The 12,062-nt window shown below is 40.6% G+C and overlaps 1 protein-coding gene across 1 annotated transcript in view; it reads left to right on the forward strand.

Annotated features, from left to right (window-relative positions):
• LOC139473966 (protein eva-1-like) overlaps window positions 1-12,062 on the forward strand; it is a 187,340-nt gene that overhangs the window by 62,305 nt on the left and 112,973 nt on the right. The window contains exon 2 of the mRNA XM_071256832.1: window positions 1,761-2,023. Within this exon, the coding sequence (XP_071112933.1) occupies window positions 1,761-2,023 (263 nt within the window). The remainder of the gene's footprint in view (window positions 1-1,760; window positions 2,024-12,062) is intronic.

Raw genomic sequence — 12,062 nt, forward strand, 5'->3', positions numbered from 1 at the left:
GGGTGTCTATAGATTTCACATCAGAACTAACAGTTGTAACTGCATCGTTATTGACAAAGCCATGCTGTTTCCAAATCAGAAGTGAATAAAAGCCTTCGATCAGGAAAAATAGAGGTGGTATTTCACCCACCTCGTACTCAGTGCGCAATTACACAGCTGTTTCAGACAGGTTTATGATACAGGGAAGTCAACACCACCAGCTCAATGTTGTCAGTATTGACCAGATCTGTTGGAATAGCTTTGTCCCTAATGGCCTCTCCCAAGGTCACTGTGTCACTGATAATGTATTGTGAACCCAAAAGCTTCATCTAATATTGACTTAAATTGTTGTTTTGTCTTTTTAATGTTAAATCTTACAAGATGACAATGATTCCTGCATATTATATTTTGACATATTACTGTGGACGAGAGACTTGTATTGGTGTGAACTGATGACACACTGATTGGGTGACATATGGTCCGGAGTGCTCTCCCTTCACTGACAGCCATTGTGTCCTTTGTAAGGCTTTGTATGGCTCCCGTTTGAGATCATACAGCGCTAAGTGAAAAAGTCAGATTACTATCCTCAATGATCTGGAATGTCCTATCATTGTCTGAACACAGTCGTATGTGTTTGCAACAGAGTCCTACGGATCGGGAAAGGTCCAGAGACATCGGCCAAGCAACTCCCATAACATTTGGGAAACTCAGCCGATTTTGCCTTGTCAGATTACTATCGTGACTATGTCGTGACAGATTCTGCTGTATCGGATCAAAATCGTAACAAAACCCTGTGTTGTCTGGACGGTGTCCTGTGGGTTGGGATGCTGACATGATGAACGGGCATGAATTGTTCATTGCCCTTTCCGTCACGCCGTCACTCACTCACTCACTCACTCACTCATTGCTGTTTCTTGTCAATTGAATCCAGATTGCGTCAAGATCTTGCCGAATGCGAACTGTCTTAGTCAGTTCACTGTCCAGTCACTGTCTGATCTCTGTTTGATCGCATTCGGGAGAATCTGGACACTGTCGGGACCGATTCGGTTGTTCTTTACCATGCGAAAGATACAAATCAGATCAGATTCGGATTGAGAACAGGAGAATCGGGACGAACTCAGCTGGAAAAAGCAGAATCGGGACGCGTCCTGAACAATATCTGATTGTTTGTGAATTTCCCGCAACAAATCACAGGATATTGATCAGACGTTTGACAAATTTTAATCGGGAATGGTCCTATCAAGGAGGGCAGTAAAAATCCTGAATGTGTGACTGAGCCCTTACACCCTGTAGATATTGATGTGGGCAACTTCTACAGTGTCACATTATGTAGACAGAAGGATATAGAAACAGTGCAGTATCCTGATTGGCCATCCCGATTTGTCATTGTCCAAAATAGTGTTGTTGTTTTTTAAACAGATTGAAATTTTAATTTTTATTATTGTGACTAAAGAAGGACTACTATGGTCAACAACACAAGAATATTTAGGGGCCATTTACTATGTAGACAGTGTGTTGGGGGTTCTAACTTATAGCACATTCTTAGAGGACTTGCACATGAAGTGCAATTTGTGTCCATATTTTATATAAAAACTAATTGGGTTTTTTACATTGGTACATATTTAGGCTCATTTATTGAGGAGAACCAATTTGGGTGCAAGATGTAGAACACATTTTGAGGTCACTTGACATGAAGTGATACAGAATCAGTAGCAGGAATGATGAAGTGATGGTTCTTGGAGTATTTCTGTGAGATGTGACAAGTGTACCTATTTTTGCAGGTTCTTTGTCAAGCACATTAGATACTTTCCACCAACACACATGTGACGGTGAGTCGATGACGGTCAAGTGTCCACAGAAGACCATCATCAGCATACAGTTTGCCCAATATGGCCGCCAGGTCCCGAGCAGCGAGATGTGTCCAGCAGCAGCGCCATTGCACAGAGACGTGTACGGCAACACGTACCGGACCTACAGGAACTACCGCTCACTGTCATACAGGCAGCAGGAGGATACCAACTGCCAAGCCACCACCTCCCTACAGGTCAGTGACAGGGCTTTCTTTGAATGGGGAAATGGGCCATCTACCATGCTGCAGTTTACTATGCAGAGTTGTGTCCCTTAGATGTATCAGAATCCTGTGAGCTTTTGTTCAAATTCCAGATTCGCCATGATTATGTTTCAAGGTTTTTCAGCACCATGTAACCCATGCTCTTGGGTTTCCTCAAAATCTTAAATGTCCCTTTAGACTCTCTTCCCACAGCCAGTTGACACACCATGATATAACTGAAATATTGTTCAGAGCGGTATTAAACCACTCACTCTTTCTTTTACCTAATAATGGAACCCAGTCCTGATATGTGACAAGCACACACACAACCCATAGGGCCACCCACCATTGCCCTGTAGACCGTCTACATGGTGTGTGTATTCCAAGGCGTTGCTTAATTCACTAGCAAATCAACAAGAACTGAAAAATCCTTCGTACTCAAGAACAGTTGTCGTCCAATTAATCCAACTCAGCATCTACTCCAAATCACACCCACTGACCAGGCACAGTGCCCACTTGACCATCACTGCCACCTTTGTTTATACATTGTATTGATTCACAGTAGCCTTGACCGACATCTGGTCGGTAATACACCATTGCATGGCTACGGAGACTTAATCAGAACTAGTCCCCAATTGCTGCGGTGTTCTCCAGGCCAGAGACGAACACTCTTGCGCCGGTCCTATTGTCGCTTGAGGGAGCCAGATACCAGTGTTTGTTTTCATGACTTATCAGAGACCCTGGTACTTAGGTGTGAAATCTAATTTGACCCCATGGAAAGATTAACCAAGGAATGTTAATGAAGTTTTTTTCCCCAACAAGATATACCTGAAAGCAGTACTATCTGAATTGATCCTAGACCAAGTAATTTAAGGCTTTGAGATTTCTAAAGGAATTAGGCTGTGTTATCTATTTGTTATGCACTAAATATCATCGGTCAGAGTTCTTTGAAGGTAGGCGGTTTGAAGTCAATGAAAAGAGGGGTTGTTTTAAAGGAACAGTGTCATGTGAGAACAGTGGGATATGGGCGTGGGATTGGCACATGGGTGTGGCAGATGATAATGGGCGGGGTGGTATGGAAGTTCCGGTGTGACACGGTCAGGAGTTTTGAGGATCAAGCAGACAGTTATATTGGGCTTCTCGATCAGCCTCACAAAGATTTATAGGTGGAATGTTAATTAGGAGGAGAAATATTTAATCCACTAAGTTGAATGATGTAAATTAACTGTGGACAGTAGGTAGTATTGTTAGTAAGGTGGGTCAAAAATCAACCTGAGTCTAGTCTGATCAGGTTGCAGTGGGGTGGGTACCCTAGTCTAATCTGATCAGGTGGTATTGGGGTGGGTACCCTAGTCTAATCTGATCAGGTGGTATTGGGATGGGTCCCCAAGACTAGTCTGATCAGGTGGTAGTGGGGTGGGTACCCTAGTCTAATCTGATCAGGTGGTATTGGGGTGGGTACCCTAGTCTAATCTGATCAGGTGGTATTGGGGTGGGTACCCAAGTCTAGTCTGATCAGGTGGTATTGGGGTGGGTACCCGAGTCTAGTCTGATCAGGTGGTATTGGGGTGGGTACCCAAGTCTAGTCTGATCAGGTCTTTGTGGGGTGGGTACCCGAGTCTAGTCTGATCAGGTCTTTGTGGGGTGGGTACCCGAGTCTAGTCTGATCAGGTGGTAGTGGGGTTGGTACCTGAGTCTGGTATGATCAGGTTGCAGTGGGGTTGGTACATTAGTCTGGTCTCATCAGGTGGTAGTGGGGTGGGTACCTGAGTCTAATCTGATTAGGTTGTAGTGGGGTGGGTACCTGAGTCTAATCTGATTAGGTTGTAGTGGGGTGGGTACCTGAGTCTAATCTGATTAGGTTGTAGTGGGGTGGGTACCTGAGTCTAATCTGATTAGGTTGTAGTGGGGTGGGTACCTGAGTCTAGTCTGATCAGGTTGTAGTGGGGTGGGTACCCAAGTCTAGTCTGATTAGGTCGGGTGGGTACCCAAGTCTAGTCTGATCAGGTCGTAGTAACTTTAACTTCGACACATCCAACACAGGGAGACAATGCTCAAGAGGGACTCAGGAACACCAGAAAACTCCAAAATGACACTGAAGTGTCAGCCAAAATGAGGCCAACAAACGTGAGGTTCAGAAATTACACGAGTCACGTTTTCTGTCCTTTACGCCAGTGTATTGTATTGTTCAGCACTCGGAAACATTTAGTAATATCCTTTGTAATGATGGGTTTAATAACCAGATTATCTGTTCGAGGTCAATGGTTTTATAGACATTTATATTGAATTTGGTCATTCAGTGCAAACTGGGTTTGTCGTGGGGCAAAGGTCTACCTCATAACATGAACAGAATATGGACAAATAATGTCCTTTTGTGAGGTCCAACTCTCTGTATTATCTCCCCTGCTAAGACGAAGCATTAAAGGGACTCCCAAGACGGCCTGTTAGCCCCTTGATGTTGACAATGAAAGTATTCAGGGTCTTCTCAGGTGGTTTGACGTGGCTTTGATAGAAATTCTACAGAGGTATTCATCTAATCCTCAGTTTATGTAAACCTGGGTGGAGATGTAAGAATGTAATTTGTCTCATCGGTAAATTATGACTTGGTTTCTGATGTTTGGATCAGCTTTCTCTTCTAATGGTGGCTGGGGTGTTCCTGTTAGTGTTCCTGGTGGCTGGAGATTGACAAGTGAAGATGATAGCAAGGCTGAAGTGTTTTTTTCTCGACATTCTCACACCTCCGTGACATGACACACTCAGTGTGGTATACACTCCTGGAACTGTATTGTATATCAGTAGAGGGTGAAAAGCATGTGTGGTCAAGTCCCTGTAGAGAGTACACTTACTCACAGGCTTCTCCAGTTTATTAAACTAATCTCTCGAAAACAAAGGAATTAAGCCCCTACTCCCAACACGATCGCTAGGCACCCACAACTTGAAAATGTTTGTGTAAACAACATGACAATACCAATCGGCCCATTATTATCAGTGCTCATTTCCTTGGGTACCGTGTTGCTTTTTAAACAACAGGAAGCAATCACAGTGGTCAGTGTTTGTGGGTGTACTCACCCACCCACCCACCCACCCACTCACTCACTCACTCACTCACTCACTCACTCACTCACTCACTCACCCAACCCACTCACTCACTCACTCACTCACTCACTCACTCACTCACTCACTCACTCACTCACTCACTCGATCACTCACTCACTCACTCACTCACTCACTCACTCACCCACCGACCCAACTCACCCACCCACCCACCCACCCACTCACCCACCCACCCACTCACTCACTCACTCACTCACTCACTCACTCGATCACTCACTCATGTTCAACACATACACTATAAACGAGGTATGAGTCAGCTTCTTTTTTTTTTCTTTGACAGCTGATAACTCTTGCAGCATTCACTTCATTCCACATGAAATTTAAAAATCTGATATGTCATGAGTTACTTTCCAACCATGTGGTTGATAGGCATTCTGTTGATTGATGACTTCTGTGTTTACACAAAGCGACATTTGGCGCAGGTGCTTGTATCTGTGTGTGTCGTGCATGCTTAAAGGGGGACTTGGCGCCACGGGCTGTTACCATGTTAACTAAAGGTCTATGCATTGTAGTTTGTGTAAACAACATGACAATACCAATCGGCCCATTATTATCAGTGCTCATTTCCTTGTGTACCGTGTTGCTTTTTAAACAACAGGAAGCGATCACAGTGGTCACTGTTTGTGGGTGTACTCACCCACCCACCCACCCACCCACTCGCTCACTCACTCACCCACTCACCCACTCACTCACTCACTCACTCACTCACCCCAACCCACTCACTGACTCACTCACTCACTCACTCGATCGCTCACTCACTCACCCAACTCACCCACCCACCCACCCACCCACTCACCCACCCACCCACTCACTCACTCACTCACTCACTCACTCACTCGATCACTCACTCATGTTCAACACATACACTATAAACGAGGTATGAGTCAGCTTCTTTTTTTTTTCTTTGACAGCTGATAACTCTTGCAGCATTCACTTCATTCCACATGAAATTTAAAAATCTGATATGTCATGAGTTACTTTCCAACCATGTCATTCTATTGATTGATGACTTCTGTGTTTACACAAAGCGACATTTGGCGCAGGTGCTTGTATCTGTGTGTGTCGTGCATGCTTAAAGGGGGACTTGGCGCCACGGGCTGTTACCATGTTAACTAAAGGTCTATGCATTGTAGTTGACAACTTGTTTGAAGCAGCGTATCATTTGCTCACTCACTCACTCACTCACTCACTCACTCCAGTCTGTGGGTTGTAGTTTAACACCTTTTTTGAAACGGTATCACTCACTCACTCACTCCAGTCTGTGGGTTGTAGTTTAACACCTTGTTTGAAACGGTATCACTCACTCACACACTCACTCCAGTCTGTAGGTTGTAGTTTAACATCTTGTTTGAAACGGTATCACTCACTCACTCACTCAACCACTCAACCACTCACTCAACCACTCACTCACCCAGCCACCCACAAACTCACTCACCCACAACCCCACTAGGTGTTGTGCATTTAGGTCTGAAGGTTGTAGTTAGAATCGTGTTTGAAACAATATGAGGGGTGAGGTAACCTCGTGTTTAAAGCGTTCGCGTACCATGACATTTAGTTTAGTCACAAGTTCTGTAGAGAGAAATGTATTCTGTATTAAAAGATTTCATAGGCTGTAAGTTTTGAAAATCCTGCATAACATCAACATAAAAAGCATATTCTAATAATGAATAAAATTGTTTTCATTTTTCATTTATCTTAGGTTAGAATTGTGACATAAAGTCTTTTAATCATGATTGTGGGCTTCCTTTGTTTTAAGAAATGCGTTCTTATTCAATTGTCAGTGAAGTTGGCAGAGAGTATAAAATCTGACTCACCAAGAATGCAAGAGTTATTTCCCTTTGTCCACACGTTCAAGCCTTTACTGACATCTGTTTCTGTTGATGGGCATGAAATATATTCTTCAATATTTTTAAAGCTCAAAATAAATATCCCTGCTTAAAGGTATTAATGAAAACTGTAGAGAATTTTACTTGATTTATCAATAAATTATCAGAATAACAAGCTGCCACCTTAATAAGATATACTTTATTCCTGATACTGTGTAGAAAGCTTATTTGAAATCATTAAAGATGTGAATAGCATGGACACAAATATTACAAATATAGAATTTTTTTTACAGAATTAGAAATTTAAGAGTAGGGTCGTACAATAAAAACAGATGGTTTGCGATAATATCCTGCAGTCTACCGGAAACTGTAAAGTTAAAAGCTTCCGCACCTGTTTCGTTTCATAAATTAATTATTTTTTATATCATTCCTTCAATACTTCATTATCAGTGCTATAAACTTATGTGAAAGTGAACCCAGTCATGAGAAGTGCAGTATCATGTTCATAGAATTAAAAAATAACATTTTAAAAAAGGACACCAAGAAAATTGGCTCAATTTCAATAACTGCAATTTATTTTTTGCACCGAGGTGACTTGTTGCTGATAGAAACTGGCCAGGAATGCCGATTATGGGTATTTCAAGTGTTCGTCTTCTCAGTGACAAACACTATTTACCCTCTCTACAATGTAAATAGTTGTCAAGCAACACAGAAATGTAAAGTTAAAAAACGTGTAAAATACATATGTACAACAATCTGTTTGCTCTCCTTTATTCATCGTAAATCGTTGTCCCAGTTGAACTGTTTAACAGCTGTTTAAGTGCTATTCAGACTTTTTCTACACAAGTAGAGAAAAAAACACTGTGAAACTCAAACGCATAAAAATATGATATCTGCTGTCTGAGCCTATTTGATGAAGCTGTTTATGTCAACAGCTAAGCCAGAATTCACGGAATATTTTGCCCTGGAATTTGTGATTACAACACAAGCAAACATGGCTGCGGTATTGAGCATTGTAATGGCAGGGTTAATCTTCTTGCACATCTTCCCAATGGGCAGGTGCCCCGTGATCTTCAGCCTAAGTCATAAGGCATTACTTGTTTGCACATGGGAAGGGAAAAATAAAAATATGTTGAATTCATTGTGGGTTAATGGGCATATGATGCAAGATTTATTGGCCAATTTAAATTATTCTAGAGGCATGGTTATGTTTTTCATTGTGTGGCTCGAGGAATTAGATTTCATGTTTATTTTCCCATAGTTTATTGTAAAGGTATGGAGGCTTGGCAGGGTGCTAAAACCCATCTTGAAAGATTGTGAGATAGGACTGCGGAATTTGAAAATCAATTGTTGTTTGTTGAATGGTGACACGGATCCACTGTTGTGCTTTGTGTGTCCATGATGGAGATCTTATTTAAATAAATACAGGAATCTTTGTTATGGATGTTTTTTGTCCTGTTAGATAAATGGTTCAAATTTTTTATGTGGACAAATAATTATAGCAAATTATATCCTCAAGACAATATCTCAATATGTAAGAAAGCAATTAAGCCACACAATAACAAAAGATTTGAAAAACAGATACCTCAATAGTATTCTACTACAAATAAAGAACTCTATTATCAAGAAAATTACAAAATACCTTCAGACTTTTTAAAAGGTATTTTTGATTGTCTTGATAAAAGAGTTCCTGTTTGTGGTAGCATAACAAGAGCTAATTGTTCCTATCGTCCATGAGTAACGTGCACCACAATGCATTGTCCCAAACTACTCCTGGTGACTCGGCCTTCACAGAGACCCTCTTATCCCTGATCCCCTAAGTGCAGCATCTATTGAGGATCAGGGCACTGATCGACCCCTGAAGGCACACTGCCATTGTTAGGCCCGCAGCTGCTGATGTTGGGGACAGGTCACCAGGTGCAGGGACAGGGGAGACAACTCTTGACAGGTCATTGTTTTGGGAACCCATCAATCACTTCAGTTGTTCTTGACTCGGGTTCTATTGTGCTCGCAAACCAGCGAATGTTATGAATTTAATAAATATATATCTGAGACGAGATATTGTTTTGAAGAAATTTGATTTTGTTGGAGGCGGCCATGGGCAAATGGAGTTCTTCGTACCAGAAACAAAGGGTCATGTGCCAAATATTAGTTTAAAGAAAAGTGATGAGCCGAAACATATTGATAAGTTGTTCATCAGTATCACTGCTTCCTTTTTATGAATGTATAAAAACGATTATTGTGATTTTATGATAAAGTTCAAATGATCATATACAGTTTAACCACTAAGGGGAAAAAAAGTGTCGTGAAGATCTGGGATAGAATAGGTCTTTAGCGACCCATGCTTTTTGTGAAAGGGGACAATGCTTGTCATAAGAGGTGACTAACAGGATCAGGTGATAAGGCTCGCTGACTTGGATGATGGGTCATTATATCCCAATTGCGTAGATCAATGCTGATGATATCAATCACTGGATTGTCTGGTCAAGACTTGATTATTTATACAGACCGCAGTGGAATATTGCTGAGTGCAGCGTTAAACAACAAACAAACAAATCTAAGGGAAAAAACTCACTCAATTATGCGCATTTGTGCATACAAGGTGATTCCTTTTCTAAAAATGGTTTATGGATCTGCCAACTCTAAAGACAAATGTATAGTGGGAAAATGGAAATCTGAAAAGCAGTGTTTGTTTTCTTAACCAACTTGAAATACATGTGTTTCGCCCCAAAACCAATGTGCATACATTTTAATAAAAAATCACTACAAGTATAATAACTTCTGAAAAAACTTCTCTGAAATGATAACCAAGACTTTTTACATTAAATTCTGTAAATCTAGAAATAGAAAATCTGTACCAACTGTGATATTTAAGAAGATTAGTTCTGCAGACAGATGAAGTCTTGGTATTTAAATATATTTCCCATCATGTGCCTTCCGGACGCGTTTTTGTTTGAATGATAAATTCAAATCAAATATTAATTCCAATTTATTAGATTTGAGGAAAATCTGCCTTATTGTAGACAATTGATGGGATTAGATATGCAAGTCCTATGGTGTTGTTCACAGGAAAGATATTTGATATTCATTTCCAACAGCAATAAATGAAATTCTGAAATGAAATGTATACAAGATACATTTTCGTTTTGAACTCAACGGCAATATGTCTTTGTCCTTTGTGTTTCTGTTACTGTAGTAACCCTGCTTCCGATATCAGTATAAGATCAACTGTTGAGGTCACGCTTGTTGTTTGGGTTGTATGGGATATCCTGTTTACTTTAATGTGTGGGAGAAATATGCACAAACATCTTAAATCTACTGCCATAGATAGACAGCACAAAGCTGTTTAACAGGAAGGATGGCTGCTTTAAAACAACAGTGGGAAATAAAATACAGGGAGGCATATGGACATGGGGAATAAACAGGATATGTTCTCCCAGATGAAGGGTATCCATGACCGAAGCATGAACTGAACGCTGTACAGCAGACACACAATACTACAGTTGATACACTGTCTTTGGAGTCATGTGTGTCATGATCAGGATATATACATTATATAACAAACACACAATACTACAGCTGATATACTGTCTTTGGAGTCACGTATGTCATGATAGGATATATACATTATATAACAAACACAATACTACAGATGATATACTGTCTTCGGAGTCACATGTGTCATGGTCAGGATATATACATTATATAACAAACAATACTACTGCTGATATACTGTCTTTGGAGTTATATGTAACAAACACACAATACTACAGCTGATATACTGTCTTTGGGGTCACGTATGTCATGATCAGGATATATGCATGATATAACAAACACACAATATATACTACAGCTGATATACTGTCTTTAGAGTCACGTGTGTCATGATCAGGATATATACATTATATAACAAACACAATACTACAGCTGATATACTGTCTTTGGAGTCACGTATGTCATGATCAGGATATATACATTATATAACAAACACAATACTACAGCTGATATACTGTCTTCGGAGTCACATGTGTCATGGTCAGGATATATACATTATATAACAAACACACAATATATACTACAGCTGATATACTGTCTTTAGAGTCACATGTGTCATGATCAGGATATATACATTATATAACAAACACAATACTACAGCTGATATACTGTCTTCGGAGTCACATGTGTCATGGTCAGGATATATACATTATATAACAAACAATACTACAGCTGATATACTGTCTTTGGAGTTATATGTAACAAACACACAATACTACAGCTGATATACTGTCTTTGGGGTCACGTATGTCATGATCAGGATATATACATTATATAACAAACACACAATACTACAGCTGATATACTGTCTTTGGGGTCACGTATGTCATGATCAGGATATATACATGATATAACAAACACACAATATATACTACAGCTGATGTACTGTCTTTGGAGTTATATGTAGAGTTGGACTGTTTGTTTTGTTTTTTGTTTAACGCCGCACTCCACAATATTACAGCTATATGACGGCGGCCTGTAAATAATCCAGTCTGGACCAGACAATCCAGTGATTGACATCTTGAACATCGATCCACACACAATTGGGATCGATGACATGCATCAACCAAGTCAGCGAGCCTAACCACCCAATCCCGTTAGTCGCCTCTTACGACAAGCATAGTCGCCTTTTACAGCAAGCATGGGTTGCTGAAGACCTATTCTAAGCCGGATCTTCATGGGTCGCAGAGTTGGTCTGAATCATGTCATCATTTTGACAGATGGAAGATGTTATTTACGTCTCACTCTTAATAATGTCAACAACTCTGTCACAGTGATAATCAGAGTTGTCTTGCTTCCAGTGCCACCGATATTGTCACAGTATCACAGGTTGCCATCGTCATCTTCCTCATAAGAAAAATGCCAAGTTTCATTCGGAGTAATTGGTGGCAGTCCTCTACACAGCATGTCAAAGGATATTGAGGTTTCAAGAAAACATGAAAAACAGTTTATTATTACTTAGAAGGAACCAAACTGGCTGAATGTCAGAAATATGAAAAGAAAGGTTTCTACAATAGAACCCCTAGGAAATGGAGACA

Source organism: Haliotis cracherodii, unplaced genomic scaffold, assembly GCF_022045235.1.
Source record: "Haliotis cracherodii isolate W230 unplaced genomic scaffold, xgHalCrac1.p SCAF_3, whole genome shotgun sequence".
Lineage (NCBI taxonomy): Eukaryota > Metazoa > Mollusca > Gastropoda > Lepetellida > Haliotidae > Haliotis > Haliotis cracherodii.